At 44.9% G+C, this 15485-nt stretch overlaps 1 protein-coding gene across 2 annotated transcripts in view; it reads left to right on the top strand.

Annotated features, from left to right (window-relative positions):
- The window catches only part of LOC118381499 (multiple epidermal growth factor-like domains protein 6), a 108773-nt gene that overhangs the window by 51330 nt on the left and 41958 nt on the right, over nucleotides 1-15485 (top strand). For both annotated transcript variants that reach the window (XM_035768526.1, XM_035768471.1), the window contains exons 7-12: nucleotides 2998-3123; nucleotides 3441-3563; nucleotides 4771-4893; nucleotides 5247-5384; nucleotides 14307-14429; nucleotides 15126-15248. In XM_035768526.1, coding sequence (XP_035624419.1) covers nucleotides 2998-3123; nucleotides 3441-3563; nucleotides 4771-4893; nucleotides 5247-5384; nucleotides 14307-14429; nucleotides 15126-15248 — 756 coding nt within the window. The remainder of the gene's footprint in view (nucleotides 1-2997; nucleotides 3124-3440; nucleotides 3564-4770; nucleotides 4894-5246; nucleotides 5385-14306; nucleotides 14430-15125; nucleotides 15249-15485) is intronic.

Genomic DNA, 15485 nt, shown 5'->3' with positions numbered 1-15485 from the left:
TAGCCCTCTGAGTTACAGTTATCCCTCTGAGTTAAAGTTATCCCTCTGAGTTAAAGTTATCCCTCTGAGTTACAGTTATCCCTCTGAGTTACAGTTAGCCCTCTGAGTTACAGTTATCCCTCTGAGTTACAGTTATCCCTCTGAGTTACAGTTAGCCCTCTGAGTTACAGTTATCCCTCTGAGTTACAGTTAGCCCTCTGAGTTAAAGTTATCCCTCTGAGTTAAAGTTATCCCTCTGAGTTAAAGTTATCCCTCTGAGTTAAAGTTATCCCTCTGAGTTAAAGTTATCCCTCTGAGTTACAGTTATCCCTCTGAGTTACAGTTAGCCCTCTGAGTTACAGTTATCCCTCTGAGTTACAGTTATCCCTCTGAGTTACAGTTATCCCTCTGAGTTACAGTTATCCCTCTGAGTTAAAGTTAGCCCTCTGAGTTAAAGTTATCCCTCTGAGTTACAGTTAGCCCTCTGAGTTACAGTTAGCCCTCTGAGTTACAGTTAGCCCTCTGAGTTAAAGTTATCCCTCTGAGTTAAAGTTATCCCTCTGAGTTACAGTTAGCCCTCTGAGTTACAGTTATCCCTCTGAGTTAAAGTTATCCCTCTGAGTTACAGTTAGCCCTCTGAGTTAAAGTTAGCCCTCTGAGTTAAAGTTATCCCTCTGAGTTACAGTTAGCCCTCTGAGTTACAGTTAGCCCTCTGAGTTACAGTTAGCCCTCTGAGTTACAGTTAGCCCTCTGAGTTACAGTTAGCCCTCTGAGTTACAATTATCCCTCTGAGTTACAGTTAGCCCTCTGAGTTACAGTTAGCCCTCTGAGTTACAGTTAGCCCTCTGAGTTGAAGTTATCCCTCTGAGTTAAAGTTATCCCTCTGAGTTAAAGTTATCCCTCTGAGTTAAAGTTATCCCTCTGAGTTACAGTTATCCCTCTGAGTTACAGTTAGCCCTCTGAGTTACAGTTATCCCTCTGAGTTACAGTTATCCCTCTGAGTTACAGTTAGCCCTCTGAGTTAAAGTTATCCCTCTGAGTTAAAGTTATCCCTCTGAGTTACAGTTAGCCCTCTGAGTTACAGTTATCCCTCTGAGTTACAGTTAGCCCTCTGAGTTACAGTTATCCCTCTGAGTTAAAGTTATCCCTCTGAGTTACAGTTATCCCTCTGAGTTACAGTTAGCCCTCTGAGTTACAGTTATCCCTCTGAGTTACAGTTAGCCCTCTGAGTTAAAGTTATCCCTCTGAGTTACAGTTAGCCCTCTGAGTTACAGTTAGCCCTCTGAGTTACAGTTAGCCCTCTGAGTTACAGTTAGCCCTCTGAGTTGAAGTTAGCCCTCTGAGTTAAAGGCATTGGTTTAGGCATTGAAAGCCAATACTCCAACATTCAGGTCTCAGTCAAGGTTACTCATTATACAAGCACAGTTCACCAAACAATCTCCTCCACACATTTTCCAACATCTGTTCCGTAGCTTACTACCTAATTCATTTTTAGTAGGTTTTGCTTCTTGCCATTTCGAATGACGCTACTTTTTGGTTTGCGCCTGCGTAGCTAACGAAGCTAACATCTGGTGCTGCCTTTGAAACTCCAGGAGACGGGACCGCGATTCACACTTCCACCAACGGAGAAAGTGTCTCTGTTTTGTGTCTCCAGCACCCAGTTCCAACGTGAGAGAACACAGCTACTCAACCACACGACTACCAGTTGGTCTGAAGTGATGGGAAACTACATCAAGTGCTCGAGGCTCCATTAGGAGGACAACAGAAGGATTTAGATTCCCAATGTTGGAAATTAAGAGTGTTTATGTAGGTCCAACCTATTGGCACAGGAGCTGGACAACAAAAATAACTTTGAAAAAAGGTCATGCCCAACTCACTATTTGCTGCTCCCTATAATCAATAAAACCTGATCAAATATCAATCAATCAATCAATGAAATTGTATTTATATAGCCCTTCGTACATCAGCTGATATCTCAAAGTGCTGTACAGAAACCCAGCCTAAAACCCCAAACAGCAAGCAATGCAGGTGTAGAAGCACTTGCAAATATCACTTGTGTGGGAGCATTAGTGTTAGTGAAAACAAAGTCCACTGTTGTCTCCAGCCCTGTGGGTGTAGACTCAGGATTGGTGGGTGGTGGTTGAGGGATGAGGGGGATGAGAGGGGAGGTGTCTCTGCTTGGCTTCCTAATTGCGTCTGCTGAAGTCATCACAGTTAAAGCTAACCTTTCCCCCTCCAGTTTTACAGGCCGTCTGTGTAATCTGGTCTGTCTTTAAGGCACCCTGAAGGCCCAGCACTGACTTCCTTACTCAGCACAGGAGTAAATCATAAGAGAGATACTCACGGATGGAAAGAGCATTAGAACCCAACCAGGGGCACCCTCTGGAGAAAGCTGGAACCTGGAACCATCATTATCCAATTTCCAGTCTTTAGAGCTTTCTGTAATCACAAGTTCCCATTATGGTGTTGTGAAAAGATGGAGCCGGTCCAACAGTGTTTTAGCCCACAATATGGTTCTTCCTTCTTTGGATTCACACTTTAGTGACAGGTCTCTAGGAAGGGTTACTCGTTTACTCACCAAATGTTGATCAAAGACAACATTAGCGAAAGTACAGATGTAGGATCTTAATTTGAGTTAGTTTGCTACAGCATGAAAATAATCCTGCAGCAACAGAAAATGTGATTATAATTAATGGTAATTTTTGTAGGGGTTGATACATTTTTTGTTAGGGCAAATCAAGTCTGAAATTTCAAAGTGGAAATTACAAACTTTAGAAGCCTTTTTAAATCTCAAATACAATACAAGTTTGCTTTTCCTGCTGTGCATAAAATTCAGCGACAAAAGAGTGATTACATTAAGATCCTACATTTCTAACTACCTCAGCTTGCTGTCGAATACCTCTCTCCTGACAGTTGCCACATCATTTCATTTGCACACAGAAATATTTTTCTCTAGTCTGTCATATGTGAAGTTGTTCATTTCTTGTGTCTGTCTTTCTGTCTGTCCCAACTATGAAGCTGTGAACTCCTGCTCGGTGAAGAATGGTGGCTGTGAACAGAAGTGTGTGGACATGGGCAACGACCACTACAAGTGCGAGTGTCGTATGAACTACCAGCTGAAGAGGGATGGGAAGCACTGCGAGTGTGAGTCTTGACTACACTGGATATTGTGCTCTGACAGTTACAACAATAGTGTCTTTATGTTAGAATGGAGAGCAAAGAGTTACATATAAAGAACAGGAGGAAGGTTTCCGTTTTGACATGACCAGGACATGACTAAGTAAAACGTTCTTAGCAAATTGACACTGAGTTACATGAAGGTCATAAAGTCACATGCTGTGCTGACTGTGGCCTGGTCTGTCTGCCCTGTCTGTCTGTCTGTCTGTCTGTCTGTCTGTCTGTCTGTCTGTCTGTCTGTCTGTCTGTCTGTCTGTCTGTCTGTCTGTCTGTCTGTCTGTCAGTGAGGGACCCCTGTGTGGACAGGAATGGAGGCTGTGCTCAGCTATGTCATTCTGTGGATGGTGAAGCTGAGTGTAGCTGCAGACCAGGGTACACACTGGCCAGAGACAGCCAGGGCTGTGAGGGTAAGAGCACACACGTGTACAAAATGTCTGGAAATGCGCTGATATGCACACACACACACACACACAAACTATGGTTCTCATATTTCAATATGCTGTTACATGCAGACAACCTTCCCAGAAATGTCCAAGAGTGAAAGAGACTTTTACGAACTTGTCTATAAATCTCCACCACCATGAACCCTCTTAAGAAAGCAAGCCTAGTCCATTAAAGCCCTCATTGAGAACTGGCCACTGAAAAATCATAGCCATCACCTCTATCCAACTCATGAACTTTGTGAACATTGAGTTTTAATGGTGGTTTAACTGACACTCCGTTAATGTAAACGTTTGCTATTCTTCAAATCAGTGCTCCTGGACAACATTCATCATAGAGTTGCCATTGTTTTCCGGGGCCATTAGAGCTGAGGCTTTATGACACAGCACTCTGGGGTCGTATGTATGACTGGAGCTGTGTGTGGGGCCTAAAGCTGATTAATGCTATGGCTGGAAGTTACTACTATAACATGGGGTGGCAAGAAGCCTATAGGGTTCAGGCAACTTCATTAAACAAAACACTCTGTGTGTGTGTGTGTGCATGCATGCCTTTGCGTGTGTGTGTGTGCATGCCTTTGCGTGTGTGTGTGTGTGTGCATGCCTTTGTGTGTGTGTGTGTGCATGCCTTTGCGTGTGTGTGTGTGTGCATGCCTTTGCGTGTGTGTGTGTGTGTGTGTGCATGCCTTTGTGTGTGTGTGTGTGTGTGTGTGTGTGTGTGTGTGTGTGTGTGTGTGTGTGTGTGTGTGTGTGTGTGTGTGTGTGTGTGTGTGTGTGTGTGTGTGTGTGTGTGTGTGTGTGTGTGTGTGTGTGTGTGTGTGCATGCCTTTGCGTGTGTGTGTGTGTGTGTGTGAGTGCGTGCATACCTTTGTGTGTGTGTGTGTGTGTTTGCAGTATGCTTCATAATCACCCAGAGCAGCCCACCACCAGGCTTGTGCTTTAGCATTACTATGATGAAAGGTCAAGAGCAGATCACTGACCCACAAGTCAATTTCTTAACCAGAAGCATTTTCCCCGCCTCGAAAACAGAGGAAGTGGTCATGTTGTACCTAGCTTATATTCGTAGCCTCATTCATAGCCTCATATCAATAAAAATGGGATCCCTGTAATATAATCTCTGCTTGTGCTTTGTGACTGAGCCCTATTGACTTACAGTATCTCATGCTATCCTTTGTAGACATAGATGAGTGCAGCTCGGGCCAGGCCATGTGTGCCCATCGCTGTGTCAACACCCTGGGCTCTTTCAGCTGTGTGTGTAACCCTGGCTTTGAGCTGGGCGCTGACGGAAAACAGTGCTACCGTGAGTATACATGATCATTTACATTAGAGTCATTTAGCAGATGCTCTTCTTACCTAAAGTGACTTACATTCAGTAAATGCAACTAATGCAGGCAGTTGTGTAATATCATGGTTAGGGCCAAAAATAAGCCTGGGTTCCTCGTCGTAGGCTTATAACTAAGGTCAGGAGTTTGTCCTGGTCAGGTGACATGATCAGGAAAATCTCCCTGACCCTAATTGCAGTATGTTCATGTGACGCTAACATGTGGAAGATGGCTAATGTGTGAAAGATGGCTAATGTTTTGGTGTATTGCAAACGGATACTGTTGTTGGGTGCCATCCTTCACTTGACTGGTTGTTTCCTCCTATTTGCAGGCATTGAGATGGAGATTGTGAACAGCTGTGAGAAGAACAACGGAGGATGCTCCCACCACTGTGGACACACCACCAACGGACCCCTCTGCTCCTGTAACCAAGGATACCAACTGGCTGAGGACAGGAAGACCTGTGTGGGTGGGTACTCTCTGTTGGGTCATCATTGTCAGAGCTTGTCAGAGTTTTTCCTGGTCAGGTCAAAAGGTAAGGAAAAACTCCTGGTTTAGTCATTCTCGTTTAGTCAATTTCGTTCTTTAGTCTATGGCGAGTATAGAAGGAACAGATCAAATATGGGTCTTGTTAATTAAGCACCAAATATATACAGTACCAGTCAAAAGGTTTTTCTTTATTTTCACTATTTTCCACATTGTAGAATAATAGTGAAGATATCAAAACTATAAAATAACACATATGGAATCATGTAGTAACCAAAAAAGTGTTAAACAAATTCTTCAAAGTAACCACCTTTTGCTTTGATGACACCTTTGCACACTCTTGGCATTCTCTCAATCAACAGGTGTGCCCTGTTAAAAGTTCATTTGTGGAATTTATTTCCTTCTTATGCATTTGAGCTGTGTTGTGTTGTTACAAGGTAAGGTTGGTATACAGAAGACAGCTCAAAGTCCATATTATGGCAAGAACAGCTGAAATAAGCAGAGAGAAACGACAGTCCATCATCCTCTACGGCAGGTATTCCCAAACTGGGGGAGGCGCAATGCCGTCAGGGGTACGCCAAATAAAAATGTGATTCACATTAAAAAATAGATATTATTATACAATTATTCATGTATTTTTTCTTCACATTTTCAAACAGTACATTTATATTTTCCAACGGGGCTACACATTTGGGTGAGTTTTTTCTCTCGCCTGAGTAGCCTCGTTTCGCTGCCAAAAATAAAATTCAACTATCTAGTGTTCAGCGAAATAACAACACAATGTTAAATACAGGGAGCCTGTATTTGACAAAGAAGCCACGGGAGTTTTTTGAGCGAGAATAAAGACAACTTTCAAGTAGTAAGACATGTATAAAAGCAACAGATAATAAGATTAATAAGAAGGGGCTAGAAGAGTCTTATATGGTGAGCTACCGAGTGGCTAGGACAGGCAATCCCCCTACTATTGTGGAGGACTTCATTCTTTCTGCTGCCGCGGGTATGGCTGGGATGGACAATACTGGGGGAAAAGGCCCACAAAACTATACAGACAATTACTTCATCAAACAACACTGTTTCACGACACATCAGTGACATGGCAGCAGATGTTTTGAAACAATTACTGCTTTGCACACAAGCCAGTGAATTATATGCGGTACAGATAGATGAGTCAACAGACGTGGCGGGCCTGGCAACACTCCTGGTATATGTCTGTTACAGCTGGATGAGTCAACAGACGTGGAGGGCCTGGCAACACTCCTGGTATATGTCTGTTACAGCTGGATGAGTCAACAGACGTGACGGGCCTGGCAACACTCCTGGTATATGTCTGTTACAGCTGGATGAGTCAACAGACGTGGCGGGCCTGGCAACACTCCTGGTATATGTCTGTTACAGCTGGATGAGTCAACAGACGTGGCGAGCCTGGCAACACTCCTGGTATATGTCTGTTACAGCTGGATGAGTCAACAGACGTGACGGGCCTGGCAACACTCCTGGTATATGTCTGTTACAGCTGGATGAGTCAACAGACGTGGCAGGCCTGGCAACACTCCTGGTATATGTCTGTTACAGCTGGATGAGTCAACAGACGTGGCGGGCCTGGCAACACTCCTGGTATATGTCTGTTACAGCTGGATGAGTCAACAGACGTGGCGGGCCTGGCACAGCTCCTGGTATATGTCTGTTACAGCTGGATGAGTCAACAGACGTGACGGGCCTGGCAACACTCCTGGTATATGTCTGTTACAGCCGGATGAGTCAACAGACGTGGCGGGCCTGGCAACACTCCTGGTATATGTCTGTTACAGCTGGATGAGTCAACAGACGTGACGGGCCTGGCAACACTCCTGGTATATGTCTGTTACAGCTGGATGAGTCAACAGACGTGGCGAGCCTGGCACAGCTCCTGGTATATGTCTGTTACAGCTGGATGAGTCAACAGACGTGGCGGGCCTGGCAACACTCCTGGTATATGTCTGTTACAGCTGGATGAGTCAACAGACGTGGCGAGCCTGGCAACACTCCTGGTATATGTCTGTTACAGCTGGATGAGTCAACAGACGTGGCGGGCCTGGCAACACTCCTGGTATATGTCTGTTACAGCTGGATGAGTCAACAGACGTGACGGGCCTGGCAACACTCCTGGTATATGTCTGTTACAGCTGGATGAGTCAACAGACGTGGCGAGCCTGGCACAGCTCCTGGTATATGTCTGTTACAGCTGGATGAGTCAACAGACGTGGCGGGCCTGGCAACACTCCTGGTATATGTCTGTTACAGCTGGATGAGTCAACAGACGTGGCGAGCCTGGCAACACTCCTGGTATATGTCTGTTACAGCTGGATGAGTCAACAGACGTGACGGGCCTGGCAACACTCCTGGTATATGTCTGTTACAGCTGGATGAGTCAACAGACGTGGCGGGCCTGGCAACACTCCTGGTATATGTCTGTTACAGCTGGATGAGTCAACAGACGTGGCGGGCCTGGCAACACTCCTGGTATATGTCTGTTACAGCCGGATGAGTCAACAGACGTGGCGGGCCTGGCAACACTCCTGGTATATGTCTGTTACAGCTGGATGAGTCAACAGACGTGACGGGCCTGGCAACACTCCTGGTATATGTCTGTTACAGCTGGATGAGTCAACAGACGTGGCGAGCCTGGCACAGCTCCTGGTATATGTCTGTTACAGCTGGATGAGTCAACAGACGTGGCGGGCCTGGCAACACTCCTGGTATATGTCTGTTACAGCTGGATGAGTCAACAGACGTGGCGGGCCTGGCAACACTCCTGGTATATGTCTGTTACAGCTGGATGAGTCAACAGACGTGGCGGGCCTGGCAACACTCCTGGTATATGTCTGTTACAGCCGGATGAGTCAACAGACGTGGCGGGCCTGGCAAACACTCCTGGTATATGTCTGTTACAGCTGGATGAGTCAACAGACGTGACGGGCCTGGCAACACTCCTGGTATATGTCTGTTACAGCTGGATGAGTCAACAGACGTGGCGGGCCTGGCAACACTCCTGGTATATGTCTGTTACAGCTGGATGAGTCAACAGACGTGGCGAGCCTGGCAACACTCCTGGTATATGTCTGTTACAGCTGGATGAGTCAACAGACGTGGCGAGCCTGGCAACACTCCTGGTATATGTCTGTTACAGCTGGATGAGTCAACAGACGTGGCGAGCCTGGCAACACTCCTGGTATATGTCTGTTACAGCTGGATGAGTCAACAGACGTGGCGGGCCTGGCAACACTCCTGGTATATGTCTGTTACAGCTGGATGAGTCAACAGACGTGGCGGGCCTGGCAACACTCCTGGTATATGTCTGTTACAGCTGGATGAGTCAACAGACGTGGCGGGCCTGGCAACACTCCTGGTATATGTCTGTTACAGCTGGATGAGTCAACAGACGTGGCGGGCCTGGCAACACTCCTGGTATATGTCTGTTACAGCTGGATGAGTCAACAGACGTGGCGGGCCTGGCAACACTCCTGGTATATGTCTGTTACAGCTGGATGAGTCAACAGACGTGGCGGGCCTGGCAACACTCCTGGTATATGTCTGTTACAGCTGGATGAGTCAACAGACGTGGCGGGCCTGGCAACACTCCTGGTATATGTCTGTTACAGCTGGATGAGTCAACAGACGTGGCGAGCCTGGCAACACTCCTGGTATATGTCTGTTACAGCTGGATGAGTCAACAGACGTGGCGGGCCTGGCAACACTCCTGGTATATGTCTGTTACAGCTGGATGAGTCAACAGACGTGGCGGGCCTGGCAACACTCCTGGTATATCTCTGTTACAGCTGGATGAGTCAACAGACGTGGCGGGCCTGGCAACACTCCTGGTATATGTCTGTTACAGCTGGATGAGTCAACAGACGTGGCGGGCCTGGCAACACTCCTGGTATATGTCTGTTACAGCTGGATGAGTCAACAGACGTGGCGAGCCTGGCAACACTCCTGGTATATGTCTGTTACAGCTGGATGAGTCAACAGACGTGGCGGGCCTGGCAACACTCCTGGTATATGTCTGTTACAGCTGGATGAGTCAACAGACGTGGCGAGCCTGGCAACACTCCTGGTATATGTCTGTTACAGCTTGATGAGTCAACAGACGTGGCGGGCCTGGCAACACTCCTGGTATATGTCTGTTACAGCTGGATGAGTCAACAGACGTGGCGGGCCTGGCAACACTCCTGGTATATGTCTGTTACAGCTGGATGAGTCAACAGACGTGGCGGGCCTGGCAACACTCCTGGTATATGTCTGTTACAGCTGGATGAGTCAACAGACGTGGCGAGCCTGGCACAGCTCCTGGTATATGTCTGTTACAGCTGGATGAGTCAACAGACGTGGCGAGCCTGGCAACACTCCTGGTATATGTCTGTTACAGCTGGATGAGTCAACAGACGTGGCGAGCCTGGCACAGCTCCTGGTATATGTCTGTTACAGCTGGATGAGTCAACAGACGTGGCGAGCCTGGCAACGCTCCTGGTATATGTCTGTTACAGCTGGATGAGTCAACAGACGTGGCGGGCCTGGCACAGCTCCTGGTATATGTCTGTTACAGCTGGATGAGTCAACAGACATGGAGGGCCTGGCACAGCTCCTGGTATATGTCTGTTACAGCTGGATGAGTCAACAGACGTGGCGAGCCTGGCAACGCTCCTGGTATATGTCTGTTACGTTTATAGAGGGTCAATTAAGGAAGACATCCTCTTCTGCAAACCACTGGAAACCAGGACAACATGAGAGGATATTTTTTAGAGGTCGACCGATTATGATTTTTCAATACCGATACCGATTATTGGAGGACCAAAAAAAGCTGATACTGATTAATCGGCCGATTTTTATTTCGTTATTTATTTGTAATAATGACAATTATAGCAATTATGATTGAACACTTTTATTTCAACTTAATATAATACACCAATAAAATCAATTTAGCCTCAAATAAATAATTAAACATGTTCCATTTGGTTTAAATAATTCAAAAACAAAGTGTTGGAGAAGAAAGTAAAAGTGCAATATGTGCCATGTAAAAAAGCTAACGTTTAAGTTCCTTGTTCAGAACATGAGAACATATGAAAGCTGGTGGTTCCTTCAATATTCCCAGGTAAGAAGTTTTAGGTTGTACCGTAATTGCTGGACTATTAAGCACACCTGAATATAAACCGCACCCACTGAATTATTTAAAAATATGTATTTTGTACTTAAATATGCCGCGCATGTCTATAAGCCGCAGGTGCCTACCGGTACATTGAAACAAATGAACTTGGTCACTATCTTCCTCCTCCTGTGCACTGAAACCACTGAGGTCATCTCCTTCAATGTCGGAGATGAATAGCCTCAGAATTGCTCCATTCGATGTTGGATCGTTTTCATTGTCGCTCTCGTCACTTTCATCTGGAGGCAAATACCCCGCTGAGCTCATGCTGCCCCTTCAACACGCAGCAGTCCAGCCTTTCGAAACCCGTTGATGATAGTGGATTTTTTGACAATGCTCCACGCTGTCAGGACCCACTGGCAGACTTGACCATAAGTTGCTCTTCGCATGCAGCCCGTTTTAGTGAAGGATTTCTCCCCACTTGTCATCCAAGACTCCCACTGAACAAGGAGCGCCACCTTAAATGCACGATTTACACTGATGTCGAGTGGCTGCAAATACTTTGGGCCATCTGCTTTTCTTCCCTCTGAAAGCCTTTGTTGTCTTTTTGCACTGAGTCAGTTCCTCACGCTGCTGTTTCCAACGTCTTATCATCGACTCATTAAGGACAAGCTCCCGTGCAGCAGCTCTCTTTCCTTTTCCAACAGCCAGATCGATCGCCTTCAACTTGAAAGCTGCATCATATGCATTTCTCCGTGTCTTTGCCATGATGAGGGTGACAAAATTACTACCGTAATCAGAATGATGGGAAGTTTGAGTGCGCTCGATTTTACGTCACATTATGTAACGGTGCTCAGTTTTTTGGCGGCGTGAATCTTGTGAAAGCGGGAAAAATCCATAAATTAGCCGCGTCATTGTATAAACCGCAATGTTCAAAGCGTGGGAATAAAGTAGCGGCTTACAGTCCAGCAATTACGGTAGTTATTATAGTATTTATAGGACTATTTCTCTCTATACCATTTGTATTTCATATACCTTTGACTATTGGATGTTCTTATAGGCACTTTAATATTGCCAGTGCACCAGCATCGCTTCCGTCCCTCTCCTCGCCCCTACCTGGGCTCGAACCAGGAACACATCAACAACAGCCACCCTCGAAGCATCGTTACCCATCGCTCCACAAAAGCTGCGGCTCTTGCAGAGCAAGGGGAACAACTACTTCAAGGTCTCAGAGCAAGTGATGTCACCAATTGAAACGCTATCAGTGTGCACCCCGCTAACTAGCTACCCATTTCACATCGGTTACACCAGCCTAATCTCGGGAGTTGATAGGCTTGAAATCATAAACAGCTCAATGCTTGAAGCAGAGCGAAGAGCTGCTGGCAAACACACAAAAGTGCTGTTTGAATGAATGCTTACAAGCCTGCTGCTGCCAACCACCGCTCAGTCAGACTGCTCTATCAAATATCAAATTATAGACTTAATTATAATATAATAACACACAGAAATACGAGCCTTAGGCCATTAATATGGTCAAATCCGGAAACTATCATTTTGAAAATAAAACGTTTATTCTTTCAGTGAAATACGGAACCATTCTGTATTTTATCTAACGGGTGGCATCCATAAGTCTAAAAATTCCTGTTACATTGCATAACCTTCAATGTTATGTCATAATTACGTAAAATTCTGGCAAATTAGTTTGCAACGAGCCAGGCGGCCCAAAATGTTATATACCCTGACTCTGCATGCAATGAACGCAAGAGAAGTGACACCATTTCCCTAGTTTAATATTGCCTGCTAACCTGGATTTCTGTTAACTAAATATGCAGGTTTCAAAAAATATACTTCTGTGTATTGATTTTAAGAAAGGCATTGATGTTTATGGTTAGGTACATTCGTGCAACGATTGTGCTTTTTTTGCAAATGGCCTTTTTTTTAAGTCATCCCCCGTTTGGCGAAGTTGGCTGTCTTTGTTAAGAAGAAATGGTCTTCACACAGTTCGCAACGAGCCAGGCATCCCAAACTGCTGCATATACCCTAACTCTTTTGCACAGAATGCAAGAGAAGTGGCACAATTTACCTAGTTAAAAGAAATTCATGTTCGCAGGCAATATTAACTAAATATGCAGGTTTAAAAATATATACTTGTGTATTGATTTTAAAGAAAGGCATTGATGTTTATGGTTGGGTACATTGGTGCAACGACAGTGCTTTTTTCGCGAATGCGCTTGTTAAATCACCCGTTTGGCGAAGTAGGCTGTGATTCAATGAGAAATTAACAGGCACCGCATCGATTCTATGCTAGATAAACTAGTAATATCACCAACGTGCGGGATAAAATTGAAACTACGATTAACAAGTTGGAGCTCTTCTCTGTCTGCAATAACAAGGACAACACACAGGTCTTTCCATCATTGTATGATTTTGTGTGCACAAATGAACTCAAGCTTACGGATCATGTCAAATGTCATATAGCGAAGCACCTGAGTGAGTTGGGTGCGTAATTATGCAGGTACTTTCCCGAAAAGGACGACACAAACAACTAGATTCGTTATCCCTGTCATGCCTTGCCTCCAGTCCACTTACCAATATCTGAACAAGAAAGCCTCGTCAAAATTGCAGCAAGCGGTTCTGTGAAAATTGAATTTAATCAGAAGCCACTGCCAGATTTCTGGATAGGGCTGCGCTCAGAGTATCCTGCCTTGGCAAATCGCGCTGTTAAGACACTGATGCCCTTTGCAACCACGTACCTATGTGAGAGTGGATTCTCAGCCCTCACTAGCATGAAAACTAAAGACAGGCACAGACTGTGTGTGGAAAATGATTTAAGACTGAGACTCTCTCCAGTACAAGTCAACATTGCAGAGTTATGTGCATCCTTTCAAGCACACCCTTCTCATTAACCTGTGGTGATTTATTCACAATTTTTGATGAACAATTAAGGTTGTAAAATGGCTAAATAAAGAGCAAAATTATTGATTATTATTCTATTATTATTTATGCCCTGGTCCTTTAACCCTATTATTTATCCTGTTATTTCCCACGAGCCGTGTTGTGTTCAAAAACTCACACTCATTCTTATGTTAAATAAATGCATCGTATAGTGTGTGTGTGGCAGGCTTTCAATGATGGCAAAAAAACAACATTTGAGAGTGCGCTGACCCTGGTGTTAGAGGGGGTACTCAGCTGACCCTGGTGCTAGAGGGGGTACGCAGCTGACCCTGGTGCTAGAGGGGGTACTCAGCTGACCCTGGTGCTAGAGGGGGTACGCAGCTGACCCTGGTGCTAGAGGGGGTACTCAGCTGACCCTGGTGCTAGAGGGGGTACGCAGCTGACCCTGGTGCTAGAGGGGGTACGCAGCTGGAGGTTGAATGTTTGGGAACCACTGCTCTATGGGATTGCCAAGAAGGAGAGTGATGGATTGCTGTATAAGATGACCTGGCCTCCACAATCACCTGACCTCAACCCAATTGAGATGATTTGGGATGAGTTGGACCACGGAGAGAAGGAAAAGCAGAATCTAAAATATATTTTGAATTGTTTAAAACTTTTTTGGTTACCATATGATTCCATATGTGTTATTTCATAGTTTTGATGTCTTCACTATTATTCTACAATGTAGAAAATAGTACAAATAAAGAAAAACCCTTGAATGAGTAGGTGTGTCCAAACTTTTGACTGGTATTGTATATTTCTTCTGAAACAATTTCCGTTGCAAAATGTAGTGAAATGTTTTCTGTTGCGTGCCCAAATGAACAATCATCTTTTGTTGTACCTCCCCAGACAGTGATGAGTGTGAGAGTGGGGAGGCGTGCTGCAGTCATTTCTGTAAGAACTACCCAGGGGGCTATGAGTGCAGCTGCAAGGCAGGCTACAGGCTCCATGCAGATGGCTGTGGCTGCAATGGTAAGAGGATAATACGTTGACCAGCATCCACTCATTATCTTGGTCCAAATTGACTCTGGATTGAGTTTACATTATTGTATAAGACAGAGATGACTGAATGTTAAGTATGGTTCGTATGAAATTCAACACAGTGATCTAGAGACTCTTGACAGCTTCTACCACCAAGCCATAAGCCTGCTGAACAATTCATCAAATCCACCCCCCTTTTACACTGCTGCTACTCACTGTTTATTATCTATGCATAGTCACTCTACCCCTAAGTACAAATGACCTCAACTAACCTGTTCCCCCGCACATTGACTCGGTGCCTGCACCCCCTGTATAGAGCCTCGTTACTGTTATTTTATTGTGTTACTTTAAAAAAAAAATGTATTTACTTTTTTTATTTAGTAAATATTTTCTTAACTTCCTTTCTTGAACTGCATTGTTAGTTAAGGGCTTGTCAGTCAGCATTTCAGTGTAAGGTGTTGTATGTGGAGCATGTGACATGTGATTTGATTTGATAGACTTGAAGGGTCATGTTTAGGCATCCGTTCGACCGTGGCAGTCAACACTGATGATAGATCACAGAGAAGATGATGATGCATTGACCGTGTCTAATAACTCACTGTGCTAGTTTTGATCATGCAAATTGGATACTTGTATAGTACCTTCTAAATATGCAAAGTACTTCCTATTGTTTTGTGGTCTTGTCAGATATTGATGAGTGCCTGGCAGAGAGTTCTGTCTGTGAACACTACTGTGTGAACACACTGGGGACCTACGAGTGTTTCTGCAGAATGGGCTTCCGTTTGGACAACGACCAGAGAGCCTGCATCTGTGAGTGATATTTGATCCTAATATTATACTGCGCTATACTATGCTAAGTTATACTATACGATACTATACTATGCTATACTCCTCTGTACTTTACTATGCTATACTATACTAAGGGAAAGGGGAGACCTTGTCAGTTGTACAACTGCATGTCTTCAACTGAAATGTGTCTCATTTAGTCCAACCCCTCTGATGCTTTGCTCTGCTATAATATACTATGATGTACTATACTATACTTTA

Source organism: Oncorhynchus keta, chromosome 1, assembly GCF_023373465.1.
Source record: "Oncorhynchus keta strain PuntledgeMale-10-30-2019 chromosome 1, Oket_V2, whole genome shotgun sequence".
NCBI lineage: Eukaryota > Metazoa > Chordata > Actinopteri > Salmoniformes > Salmonidae > Oncorhynchus > Oncorhynchus keta.
The sequence above is the reverse complement of the archived record's forward strand: the minus strand, read 5'-3'. Positions and strand labels throughout refer to the sequence as shown.